This window comes from Chiloscyllium plagiosum, chromosome 7 (genome assembly GCF_004010195.1).
Source record: "Chiloscyllium plagiosum isolate BGI_BamShark_2017 chromosome 7, ASM401019v2, whole genome shotgun sequence".
NCBI classification, from domain to species: Eukaryota; Metazoa; Chordata; class Chondrichthyes; order Orectolobiformes; family Hemiscylliidae; genus Chiloscyllium; species Chiloscyllium plagiosum.
Genome location: NC_057716.1, coordinates 88,998,277 through 89,012,524, shown reverse-complemented (window position 1 = coordinate 89,012,524; position 14,248 = coordinate 88,998,277). Strand labels below are relative to the sequence as shown.

Here is a 14,248-nt window from a genome sequence, read left to right as displayed (position 1 = left end):
TTGGAACATACTTCACCCCTACCAGCCTCTCAGCATTCCTCCAATTCTGGCCTTCAAAGCACTCTCACCTTTCATCATCCGACCATTAGTGGTCCTCTTGTGACCAGCCTCGGTCCTATCTGTTGGAATTCACTCTTTAAACCTCTCCAGATCTCCACTTCTGCTTTTGTTTCTCTTTAAGATGCTACTTATAACCTCTTGGTCTTGGTCAGCTGCTGTAATATCTGCTCTTGTATCTTGAGGTCTCGGCTAACGTTGATAACATGCCTGTGAAGCACCTTGAAATGTTTCACTATTTCCAAAGTAGTTTATCAATGCTAGTTGCTTTGACATACTTTCTAATGCAGAATCCTTTTACACAGACTCAGCTACTGGATAATGACCAAATCGCCATTTAGTAATATCAGACTTGTTTTACTGAGAAAAGCCAGTTAGCTGGCAAGCTTTGTTTAAACTAAACCAGGAAGATTGAAGCTGGTCAAGGTATTGCCCTGAGAAATGAATCAGACAATGGTTGACACCTGTTAGTCTTCATCTAACTGGTGCATGCTCCATGACAATGCCTTTACCAATTCGAGTTCACTTATTAAACCAACCAGCACTCTTCCGTCTTACTGTATAAAAAGGCTGTTTTCACTTTACAGTGACATTTCTCACGAATTGCACTGATGAATGGAACATGCAAAGCTTTGACAGAATGAGACTGCTATCAGCAGTTTTCAAGTAGAATAATTAGTTACATTCTTAATGGTGCACTATTTTCATGAAAAATGTTATTGTTTCATTTAGAAAGACAATAACCATTGTTCTGGTAAGGTAATAATAATTAAAATAGAAGCAACAAATGATGGATTTTGATCTGATTAGCACCAGTTCTTTTTAGCAAAATAATGATTTGACAATTCTTTTTCAGGAAATGGTGCATTCGAGTAGGAACATGTTGCACATAAATCCTTTGCAAATTGTTGCGGTTGTATTTTTAAATGCATTCTCGTGACTCTGATGACAATCTCAGTAGATAATAGCCTTGTTCATTCTGGGATTTATTGGTAAATGCATGTGGACAGGTTCGTGATTAACTCCCAAAGATCCAATAATCTCATGTAATAATTTGCCATTTCTTTCACATCTCTGACTAATCAACATTCTCTCATGACCTTAATCCTGTCTTATGGGAATCTCAGTCACCATTGAAAGTAATAAAATTCTACTTTTATTTCTATCTTTAAAACAGTGAGTGCACACTTGGATGTCTTTGCCTTTAAAAATGCCATATTTAACTTGTAAAATTTTAATATCAACTCAGCTATATTTGCCTTAAAATGACTGTTTGAAACCATGCTACACAATCATTCCCTTTTGAACAGCTTGTGTTCTCAATTGACTTTTGGCCCACTCATTTTTATTGCAGGGTTCAGCAGATTCTTGCACTAGCAGACCGTCGGACTCTGATGTTTCCCTGGAGGAGGATCGTGATGGGGTTCGACGTGAATCAGAACAACAAGCAGCAGTACAACTTGAAAGAGCCAAAGTAAGGAGATACTAATTGTGCAAGACACCAACCTGCTTCAGCTCAATAGAGGGACAAGAGGACAAGGGTTCAGTATGATTTTACGAAAAACAATTTGAACACATGTTATCCTTAGACATGGTCAATGAACCTCTAACAAAATAACAAATGTATATGAGGTGGAAATTTAAAAAGGTGACCTTTGATGGTTTCTCTGCTCACTGGTAACAAAGTATGTTAATGCCAACACTTAGCTCTGGCTAGTTTCTGGTCTGATGCAGCATAGATTGAGTCAGTCATTGCCACCTGGGCCTGTGTGAGGCAAAATGATCATCCAGAACTGGCAGCTTCTCCATCAAGTCACCTTCACAGCATGATGGTTAGACCATCATGGCTAAACCTCCTTATCTTCCCCATGGGAGGGAAGGTGAAACTTGGTTGAGGCAGACAGGATAGTGGAGATCCTGGTGGAGAAAATAGTGGAGCAGGGGAACCAGCCATAGGGGAAACATTAGGCAGGGTGCCTGATGTGGAAACAGTACATTTGAGGGAGACACCTTTTCTTTCTTACTCGAGGCCCCAGCAAGGTGACCTGGTTAGACCATCATGGCTAAACCTCCTTATCTTCCCCATGGGAGGGAAGGTGAAACTTGGTTGAGGCAGACAGGATAGTGGAGATCCTGGTGGAGAAAATAGTGGAGTAGGGGAACCAGCCGTAGGGGAAACATTAGGCAGGGTGCCTGATGTGGAAACAGTACATTTGAGGGAGACACCTTTTCCTTCTTACTCGAGGCCCCAGCAAGGTGACCAGTTGGGACTCATAGCTGGTTGAAAACTTGTTGTGCAAGCCTCAAAATTAAGACTAAGTATGAAGTGGCCTGTTAAGTGGTCAATAAATGCCCCCAAAAGGCCTGAATTAGGGTGAGTGAGTTGTGCATTTCTCTAAATGGCCTTCCTGTTATCATAAGCCTTTCTCGTCTTGTGTAAAATTGCAGACAGGTTGAAGTGTACAATAAGTGATGGCCACCTGGGGAGTTGTGTAGCACTCTACACGGCTGGAGAATGGCAACATTCTGTCTTGTGACATTATCACTGTTATTAACTTGGTAACAATTTTCAGTTAGTTAACACGTGGAAGTCAGGAAGATCATGTGCGATTTGTCCCATGCCTGCAGAAGCTTTGCTATACTGATAGCTTATCGTGAAATGTACCATTAAAAGAGAATGAAGCTAAATAAATTGTGTGTACTTATAAAACTGATACCTAGTGAAATCCCATAAAATGTTATTGCTCACCGTTTCAGTGATACTAGATCTTCAATTATGAGGTAAGACCCAACTTTTGCTCAAGGCTCCCACTGGCAGAAAATGGAAGTTCACAATAGCATTTCATTCCTCTAAATTCAAGTTCCTGTTGATAATTATACATCACAAATGTTTAGTGTTAGTAAATAAACTAAAACCATTCTAAACTTAATCTAAACTTCTCATGTGAATGTACCCTAAGTCTTACTTAGTGTGTTTTGGTTTTCAGACCAAACCAGTCGCATTTGCTGTAAGAACAAATGTCACTTACTGTGGCGCTCTGGATGAAGATGTACCAGTCCCAGGAACTGCCATCTCTTTTGATGCCAAAGACTTTCTACATATTAAAGAAGTAAGTTTCAGACTCGGTAATGCTAAGAATTTATAACTTTTGGCACGTGCTTGCGGTGGGGAGAAGCTATTCGAGAATGCAACCTACTTGGAGTATGTTTTTAACTTAACCAGAACATTGGCTCTTTCTTCTGAGTTTAACTGCTAATTAGGGAGTGTGGGTGGAATAATAATGTGCCCCTGTCTGTTAAATAATCCATATTTAAGAGGACCTTACTAGGGTTGGAATGGCTCCACTGCAGATTTCGGAATAAAGTTTGAATAGACATAAATACAGAGGGGTCACATGGGAAGGAGTCCATCCCGATTCAATGAGACATTCCATGGAGATTAAACATGGGCTGTGAGGCTCTGCAGAGAAATCACATTCACTGCAGATAGAGGAAGAGACCAGACTCTCAAACAGCATAGCGTGGCTCTGAGTGGATGGGAAAGTGAGGCACTGGAGTGTGGCACCTCAGAACCGGATGGAATGGAAGGTTCAGGGACCACCACAAGTGCCATGGTGTATTCAAATGCCAAGCCGTACAGTCTGACTTGCCAACATTCATATGCACAGCACATCTCATCTCAATAAACCTTTGTAGCTCCACTCATTCCTTGCTCGAGGCATATTCCCAGGTTCTCACCTGAATAGTCTGCATAAAGACATCCCCTCATTTTATTGCCCATCCCTCGTGTTGTTACTCCATCCTTTCCACAATCTACTTCTAACTCTTCTCCAGTGGAATGGGAAAGGAGAGACAGTGCAGAAATCCAGGGACAGGCAGAGAACTGTCGTTGTCACCCCCAGTGATAGTTACCTTGACCTTGGGAGAGGAGGTGAAGAAGGAGACCTTGGGCTTGGGAGGGTGGTAGAGTTCCTGACTGCTGGTGATGGACAGACCAAGCCACAGACCAAGGCCAAGAAGACATAAATAGTGTCAAAAATATTGGAAATTGGCACACAGCACTTTCTCAACACAAGATCTGTCTTTACCCTACGCAAGCAATAATTGAATCGGGGCAGGCATAATCTATTTGGCCACATGACCCTCCTCCATCATTCAATAAGATCATGTCTGATGTAATAATGCCCCCAACTTAATATTCCAATCTACCCTGATCACTTTTGACTCCCTTTTAGGTCAAGGAATCCACCTACCTCTGCCTTAAAAGTACCCAATGGCTTTATCTTCTCTGCCCTCCAAGGAAGAGACTTCCCCAGATTCATAGCTGTCTGAATATTTCTCTTTATCTCCATTGTAAATGGGAGACCAATTATTTTTAACGGAGTCCCCAAGCTCTAGTGACCCCGACAAAGGGAACCATCCTTTCAGCTTCCATCCCTGAGGATCTGGTATGTTTCAATAAGGTCACCTCTCATTCTACTAAACTCCAATGGATACAGACCCAGACTGTCACCACTTTCCATACAATGTAACTCTCCTCCACCCCATCCCAAGGAAGCAGTTGTCCCATTTCAGTACTTAAGTGCTTTCCAGCCAATTCTCACTCCTATCAGTCCCCACTGTTCTCACCTCATCGATCATGATGAGTGTCAGAGAGCATAGGGAAACTGGGTGCTGACAATTAAAGCTAGGCTTCAATCTTTTTCAATTGCTTCTTCACATATTTATCCTCAAGGGGAGCTTCTTGCACAGTCTTGAAACATACCTTTTCAACGTGTAAGTGGTTGAGGTCATTTTAGGTTTCCGACATGCCAGTATTTTCTAATGTCATTTCCCCAACCCTCGAGGCACACTGGCACCCATGCCCACCTGGCAGATTAAAATCCAGTCCTCTCTGGATATCTGAGCTCCATTATTGCCAATCACCAGACAATTTCATTTATCATTGATTACTGAAAATGCCAGATATTCTGAAGGCACTTGGGGGCTACAATCAGTGACTGAATGATTAAAATTAATGGACTTATGCTGAAATGTAATCTAGAGGAATTAAATCTTTTGGGCCTTCCCCAGATGAGACAGTGGAGGACTCAGCAATTGGGAACCCAGTTTGCAAAGACTAAACACCACCTTATAATGTATAATTTGAATTGTATTTGAGGAGGGGCTGAGAAGAAGGTTCCTATAGTATAGTGGTGGAGAGGAAATAGCCTTTCTATTCCTACTGTTTCACTTCTTCTACTCTTTGGTTTCTCAGTGTAACTATTACAGGAAATGCAGTATTTTGGGAATGTATTCAAATAAATTTAGTAACATCTATTTTGTGGGAATATTGGTTTACAACTAAGGTGACCATTCTCATGGTGATCGCGTGTGCTTATTCCTTACAAAAATGGCTTACATCTTTTCAGCCACCCAAAGTTACATTTCAACTTTGCCCAGTACTATGTAATACATTATGTTGGCACAATGCATTTTAGTAACAGAGACTTGTCACAAACTTAGATCTGAAACAATGTGTTGTATTGCTTCATTTATGTTTTTGCATTGCATGTAAAACACGCTTGGTATTCATGAACAGTACAGTCACAAGAGAATTAACGTAATTGGAATGGTATTATGATTCAGTTTTACTTCACTGCCTTCAATGATGACTACTGTGTTGTATTTTGAAGTTGACGTCGCCATCTGTTTCAACAGAAATACAACAATGACTGGTGGATAGGGCGACTAGTGAAAGAAGGCTGTGAAATTGGATTCATCCCAAGCCCCCTCAAGCTCGAGAACATTCGAATACAGAGGGAGCAGAAATCTCGACAGGGACGTTTTTACAGTGGGTAAGGACTCGAATGTTGGATCAGAATTAGTGTGCTCTATGCTGATTTAAAAACACATTGGGAGGTGAGATGAGGAAAGCAGAACTTAGGTTTGCTGTATGTGCTATTTGTCAAGTAATTACCAAAACACAGGCTGCTTAAAAAAACACACACACAGCTTTTTTTTGTGAAAGATCCAACATTCAATATTATGTTGGGCCCTTGTGGAGGAGTGGGGAGGATGGAGGGGTGGGGGTGGGGCGGTAGGAATGAGGCTAAAAATGCAGCCTCTTCCTGTTAGGAATTCTGGTCGAATGCTAGCTGTAGCTCCATCTTGTGGTCGGCAGAGGAACTTTCCAACATTCAGTGAACCGTAAAGATAATGTTCAACATCACACAACACCAGGTTATAGTCCAACAGGTTTATTTGGAAGCGCTAGCTTTCAGAGTGCTGCCTCTTCATCAGGTGGTTGACCTGATGAAGAGACAGTGCCTTGAAAGCCAGTGCTTCCAAATAAACTGGTTGGACTATAACCTGGTGTTGTGTAATTTTTAACTTTGTCCTCGCCAGTCCAACACTGGCACCTCCAAATCAAGTAAAGGTGATGTAAGTATAAAGTCACCACAGTCTTACCAGATCACAGAGCTGCTTTTCTATAAGAGTGAGACAACTGGCGGAGGTTTTAACCTGAGGGTCGTCATAGCTTGGGAGAGGTTGATAAGTGAATTATTATTCATTTTAGAAAATACTAAAGCATGTGAAACTATTTTATAAACTGTTAAGATATGAATTTTTCTTGTGACGACCGTTCCAAGTAACCACTGCAACCATTTTTAAAATTCACTCATGGGATGTAAGCTTCTCTGGCCAGGCCAACATGTATTACCCTTCCCTAGGGGGTAGTTAAGAGTTAATCACATTGCTGTGGATCTGGAGTCACATGTAGGCCAGACCAGGTAAGGATAGCAATTTCTTTCCCCAAAGGACATTAGTGAACCAGATGGGCTTTTCCAATAACTGACAATGCTTTCATGGTCACCATTAGACTCCGAATTCCAGATATTCAGGGGTGGCACGGTGGCTCAGTGGTTAGCACTGCTACCTCACAGCACCAGAGTATGAGGTTCGATTCCAGCCTTGGGTGACTGTCTGTGTGGAATTTGCACATTTTCCCCTGTGTCTGTGTGGATTTCCTCCCGGTGCTCTGGTTTTCTCCCACAGTCCAAAGATGTGCAGGTCAGCTGAACTGGCCATGTTTAATTGCCCATAGTGTTAGGTGCATTAGTCAGAGGGAAATGGGTCTGGGAGGGTCGGTGTGGACTTGTTGGGCTGAAGGGCCTGTTTCCACACTGCAGGGAATCTAATATTTATTGAATTCAAATTCTACCACCTGCCATCCTGGTCCCCAGAATATTACCAACGTCTTTGGATTAATAGTCTGTGCAAGAAGAGCCATGGAAATGTAGAAGAATCTATAATTGGATACATCAGGTTCTTTGCCACTGCTCCATGTTTTTGGGTGGGACTGCTCCAGGTGGAAGTACCTTCTTCATCAAACGTTGTTAAGGCAGAGTGCAACCAGGGAGGGTTGAATATTTGCGTGCTGGCAATTTTAAATCCTTTCTTTGGGCAAACTGGTGCATTGGTGGAAATGAGGAGAGACTTACATGGGGACCAGCACAATATTAGCCAGACTCACTCCATCCATCTCCTTGTACATTGAAATTTTGATTTTACATTAACATCAAAAAGGGAATAACTTTAATATGGTTGGCTTTTCTGTTTTCAGCTTCCACTACGTTGTATGACCTGTCATATACACAAGCAAAGAACACATCCTTGATTTGGGGTTCAGAGATTCAATATAGGGAATAATGCAAAGAAAACTGGCTTTGCCAATATAATTTTTATTGGTCAGGAAAGGAGAGGTCACCCTGTTGGGAGTTTTCTATATGCCTCCGATTTGTTCTGGGATGTAGAGGAAAGGATAGCAAAGATGATTCTTGATAGGAGTGAGAGTAACAGGGTAGTTGTTGTGGGAGACTTTAACTTCCCCAGTATTGACTGGGAATACAATAGTTCAAGTAGTTTAGATGAGTCAGTTTTTATCCAATGTGCGGAGGGTTTTCTGACACAGTACCTAGACAGGCCAACAAGGGGTGATACCATATTGGATTTGGTATTGGGGAATGAACCCAGCTAGGTGTTAGATTTAGAGGTAGGTGTGCACTTTGGTGATACTGACCACAATTTAATTATGTTTGCAATAGCAATGGGCAGAGATAAGTATATACCGCTGGGAAAGAGGTATAACTGGGGGAAAGGCAGTTATGATGCAATTAGGCAAGATTTATGATATACAGGATGAGGAAGGAAACTGCAGGGGATGGACACATTTGAAATGTGGAGCTTATTCAAGGAACAGCTACTGCGGGTCCTTGATAAGTACATACCTATCAGGCAGGGAGGTAGTTGTCGAGAGAGGGAGCCATGGTTGAAGCTCTTGTCAAGAGAAAGAAGAAGGCTTATGTGAGGATGAGCCGTGAAATCTCAGTTGGAGGCTTGACAGTTATAAGTTAGCCAGAAAAGATCGAAAGAGAGGGCTAAGAAGAGCCAAGAGGAGACATGAGAAATTGTTGGCGGGTAGGATCAAGGAAAACCCTAAGGTCTTCTATAGGTATATCAGGAATGAAGGAATGACAAGAGTAAGATTAGGGCCAATCAAAGACAGTAGTGCGAAGTTGTGTTTGGAATCTGAGGACATATGAGAAGCACTTAATGAATAATCTTCGTCAGTACTCACATTGGAAAAGGGCAATGTTAGTGAGAAGATGGAGATCCAGGCTACAAGATGAGATGGGATTGAGGCTGACAAAGAGGAGGTTTTAGCAATTTTGGAAGGTCTGAAAATAGATAAGAACCCTGGGTCAGATAGGATTTGTCCTCAGATTCTCTGGGAAGCAAGGGAGTAGATTGCATAGCGTTTGGCTTCGATCTTTATGTCATCATTGTCAACAGGAGTAGTGCCAGAAGACTGGAGGATAGCAAATGTTCCCTTGTTTAAGAAGGGGAGTTGGGACATCTCTGGTAATTATAGGCTAGTGAGCCTTACTTTGATTGTGGGTAAGGTGTTGGAAAAGGTTATAAGAGAGAAAATTTATAATCATCTGGAAAGAAATAATTTGATAAGGGATAATCAACACGGTTTTGTGAAGGGTAGGTCAAGCCTCACTAATCTTATAGAGTTCTTTGAGAAGGTGACAAAACAGGTGGACGAAGGTAAAGTGGTTGATGTGGTGAATATGGACTTAAGTAAGGCGTTTGATAAGGTTCCAAATAATAGACTATTGCACAAAGTGTGGAGTTTCAGGATTGAAGGTGATTTAGTGGCTTGGATCAGAAATTGGCTTGCTGAAAGAAGACAGAGAGTGGTGGTTGATGGGAAATGTTCATTCTGGAGCTCAGGTGCGCCACAAGGATCTGTTTTGGGGCCACTACTGTTTAACATTTTTATAAATGATCTGGATGTGGGTGTTGAAGGATGCGTCAGTAAACTTGCGGATGACACTAAGGTAGGCAGAGCTCTGGATAGTGCCGAAGGATGTTGTGGGTTCCAGAGGCACATAGATAAGATGCAGAGCTGGGCTGAGAAGTGGCAAATGGAGTTTAATGCGGAAAAGTTTGAGGTAATTCACTTCAGAAGAAGTAACAGAAATTCAGAATACTCGGCTAATGGTAAAATTCTTGGCAGTTGTTACGACGCGGGGTAAACCCTCCTGCTTAATTTAAAACCAGCAACACAGAAAAGATTTATCCTGTGCAGTAATCTGTAATAATCCGGGTGGTCAAGAACTATTTAAAGTGAAAATTAACAACTTTATTTCTTAAAGTATAACAGAGAATAATTAACTAACAACTATTTAGAAGTCCTTACTCCAACCTATCTTTTACCTTCCCTTCTATAATGCTAGTCTGATACAATTCCCTATTAAGGTTTACAAAACAAAACTTCTTATCTCAAAACCAGGCAACTTTCAGTTCTTCTATTTGGATCTTCCTGTGTCTTCTTTTCTTCTTCTTAGCGATTTCTGCTTTGTAGCTTACTGATTGAAAAAGGTACCTTTTCAGAGTGCTATTTTTCAGGCAGTCTGCTTACATGCTGAGGCTTGGCAGTTCTCCTCCTAACTGTTCAGTTTTCCCCTGCTTTATACTCCAGACCATCAGATTGTGTCATTGGCTTTTAAGATTGTCAGTATACTCAATTCAAACTTGATTGGAATTTGGTATTTTCCGGGGTATAACTTAAACTGATTGGCCTAATTCAATTTTTTTTTTGTCGTTTCCTGGCAACCAGTTACTCCATTAGCTGGAGCACACATTATATTGTGTCTTATTGAGAGCACTTTGTGCTGTCACTGCTCGATTTTACTCTCTTGAAGGTATATTTCCCACATCTTTATAACACAGTGTAGATGAATAGAGAGTTCTTGGTGTCCAGGTGCACAAATCCCTGAAAGTTGCCACTGAGGTTGATAGGATTGTTAAGAAGGCATGTGGTGTGTTTGCATTTATTGGTAGAGGGATTGAGGTTCGGAGCCACAAAGTCATGCTTTGCTATATAAGACACTGGTAAGGCCTTACCTGGAGTATTGCATATAGTCCTGGTCACCGCATTATAGGAAGGTCTTGGAAGCTTCGGAAATGGTTCAGAGGACATTTCCTAGGATGTTGAGATTAGAGTGGTGCTGGAAAAGCACAGCAGGTCAGGCAGCATCCGAGGAGCCTGGTTGATTTATTAGTATGTTGCCTGGTATGGAAGGAAGGTCTTATGAGGAAATGTTGAGGAAACTGTGGCTGTTTTCGTTGGGAGAGAAGGTTGAGAGGTGACTTAATCAAGATTATAAGATAATCAGAGGGTTAGATCGGGTGGACAGTGAAAGCCTTTTTCCTCAGATGGTGAAGGTTAACGTGAGGGGACATAGTTTTAAATTGAGGGGTAATAGATTTCGAACAGATATCAGGGATAGTTTTTTTACTCAGAGAGTATTAGTCTGCAACAGTAGTAGACTTGCTGACGTTAAGGACATTTAAATGGGCATTGGACATACATATAGATAATAATGGAACGGTGTAGGTTAGATGGGCATCAGATTATTTCACAGGTCGGCGCAACATCGAGGGCCTAAGGGCCTGTACTCCACTGTAATGTTCTAAGTTCTATTAATCGGATGTTGACAATCCACACATTCTAAAGTAATCAACAAGATTCAAATTTTTTTCTGGGGTCGGTTCCTTGGTGGTTGTGTCGCTGGACTAATAATCCTGAGGCCAAGGCTAATAATTGAGTTTAACTTTAACAACTAAAATTCTGGATGTTTCACTAATACCATTTAGGAAAGTAAATCTGCTGGTCTTTACCTGGTCTGGTCTACATGTGACTCATGATGTACAGTAATATGGTAGACACTTTTCTGCCCTCTGAAACTCGGCTAGCCAGCTACCCAGTTCAGAGGTAATTAGGGTTAGGTCACAGATTATGTTTGTGACAGTGATGTTCGTGTCCTATGAAAGAATAATGAAAGTCCAGAACATTTTTAGAAAGAAGTGAAATCAGCCATCTCGCTATGGCAATGGATTCTTAAAGAATTTCAGAACCTGGATCTGTGAATTTGCCAAAAGTTTCCCCCTTGGGCAATGCTCTAATTATGTGCTAAATTTCAATGAAATTCTTCCATTGGTTCTTTTGTTAATATATATCATTTATATTGTTATAATCAAACAGATTAGTAAATGGGTGAAAACATTACATCTGTTCACCTTGAGTGATGGAGGTAATATTAATCACAGCAGAAGATCTGATGCTAATTGAAACTTGACAGGGAAGAATTTATGCAGTTTTCTAAATTGTACATGAACATTGAGGTGTAGCTATTAATTTAAAAACAGTTTTATAAATCTAGTTATTTTTGTAAATACTGAGCAGGATGTTGTATTTATGTCTTGGCTCTTCTGAAGTGGTGATTAAGGTGTTTTATATGATTGTCGCGCCCTGACATTGCACTGGTTATGATGGTGGTAAATATTGACTATCCATTGAAACTTTTTCATTTGTTTGTTATATCTGAGACTTGGTGGACTAAAAATGTTCAAAGACAACTACTGACTTAAAATGGCTGCCTGATCCCTGGCCATAGATGAGGGCAGGTCCAGGGGATCAATATGGAAAAAAAAAGGCTTCTGTACTGAAATGATCATTTTATCAAAAGCCAGGCAACTGAGACAGCGTCAAGAAATTTTTATCTCCTATTTAAATTCACACTTGTATGACAAATGTGCACAATGAACATGAAAGATTGTCTACTTTGTTTAGCTTTGAAAGATTATGGAGCCAGACCTGGAAATGCATAAATTAATCATATTTAAGTTCCAGATTAGAGAGAAGGAAAAATGCATTTGTACTGAGAGCTGGAAGTCTCTCTGTCTTTCTCCTTGTTTCTCTTATCATCTTGGAAGTCGATGCCCCATGAAAATGCAAATTTTGGAAACAACCATTCACTGAGAACTCACAAGATATTTACAAACTTTGCCACTGCTGAGGACATGAGTCAACAACAGGGAAACAACTGTAGTGTCAAGTTAAAAACTTAACATCTCAAATTGCGTAGACTTTAATCTCTCTGTACTGACAACTTTTAAAACCTATTATGTGTGTTTGTGCGCAGTTTTGATGTCCCATTTTGTTTTACTTTTTTCAGTTAGTTGCCATATTTTAATTGAAGTGTCACAGTTATCTGCTAAAAAGAAATAAAAACATTTGTGGTCCCTGACTGAGAGATGTTCAAGAAGAGGTGAGCCAAATCACCTTTCCTTATTTGGTTGTAACACTGAATGAGATTCTGGTTTTCTTAATGCTTTTGTGATTGTCAAAGTCAAGGATGCAGTGTGCAAAAAACAGAATATTTTCCATTTTTGGCACAGTGATTTTGTATTCTTCCGGTGTTAGGTAAATTTCCCTCATTCTGTCCTGACAGAATTCTGTACCTTAATTCTATCCTGTGCAAAGTTAAGGTGAATCTTTAAAACATCCTGTGTGTTGTAATATTTTGCTTCTTTAGAGGTAGCCATTGCCTCAATGGGTTCATTGAATCCAGAGTCACAAGGCTGTGTCTTCAATCTCACTCTAGAAACTTGAATAAGAAATTAAGATTGATATCCCTGTGCAGTACTGAGGAAGTACCATACTTTGGATGAGACATTAAACTGTGCCCTGTCTGGCCTCACAGATGAATATTAACAGTCACGAGTAGATAAGTGGGAGAGAGGAGGATCTGGAGACGGTCAGTAATAACAAATGGAGAAAGGGAGCAGACAGCAGATACAACAGTATTAGCAGAAGAGAAAACAATGTCTAAAATCACTTTACAGCAAAGTAATGAGTTAATTGTATTTTTAGCAGCTGCTATTAGCACCTGTGTTTCAATCTTTGAAACATCTACATTTTTAAACTAGCAGAAGGAAAGAAAGATTTTACAATTGCAGGAGAGGGATCTAATTTTAAAATAAAGGTGGAGAATTTCTACTTGCTACTTAATCTCCTAATTTTAGTAATTAACTTTAGTCTCGTTCTAATTAGCAATTTGTACTAATTTCTAGTTAATAGGGCATGAATAATGTAAAGTATGTAAAGTTAAAGTAACTTGAAAGTATGCTTCAGTATGGCAAGATAGGTTGGCCAAGTAGAATGCCCATCCTGTTGCATGTGGGGAGTTGACACTTCTCCAGACCTGAACAAGCAGCTGCTCAGGAATTGTCATTGGCTGCATAAACTTGAATTCAGGGCTTCAGAGCTTGAGCACCAGCGAGAGGTGTCCGCGAGGCCGGGAACTATGTGGATAGCAAATTCAGAGAGGTGGTAACCCCACAAACCAGGTTAGGAGAAAGTGAGGACCGCAGATGCTGGAGATCAGAGTGGGGAGTGTGGTGCTGGAAAAGCGCAGCTGGTCAGGCAGCATCCGAGGAGCAGGAGAATGAACGTTTCAGACATAAGCCATTCATCAGCAATGAAATGTAATGGGTGGCTGCCAGGGAGGCCTAAAAGAAAATTAGCAAATTGTGCAGAAGCCCCTAGAAATCCTGTTTTCTGTTCTGGACATGAATGACCACTCCCTGATGGAGTGTATATTAAAGTTAAAGCTGAAAATGTGTTGCTGGAAAAGCGCAGCAGGTCAGGCAGCATTCAAGGAACAGGAGAATCGACGTTTCGGGCATAAGCCCTTCTTCAGGAATGAGGAAAGTGTGTCCAGCAGGCTAAGATAAAAGGTAGGGAGGAGGGACTTGGGGGAGGGGTTTTGGAAATGCGATAGGTGGAAAGAGG

At 40.9% G+C, this 14,248-nt stretch overlaps 1 protein-coding gene across 4 annotated transcripts in view; it reads left to right on the top strand.

Annotated features, from left to right (window-relative positions):
* Positions 1-14,248, top strand: part of cacnb4a (calcium channel, voltage-dependent, beta 4a subunit) — a 344,931-nt gene that overhangs the window by 247,042 nt on the left and 83,641 nt on the right. For all 4 annotated transcript variants that reach the window (XM_043694193.1, XM_043694194.1, XM_043694196.1 and 1 more), the window contains 3 exons: positions 1,412-1,531; positions 3,045-3,167; positions 5,758-5,894. In XM_043694193.1, coding sequence (XP_043550128.1) covers positions 1,412-1,531; positions 3,045-3,167; positions 5,758-5,894 — 380 coding nt within the window. The remainder of the gene's footprint in view (positions 1-1,411; positions 1,532-3,044; positions 3,168-5,757; positions 5,895-14,248) is intronic.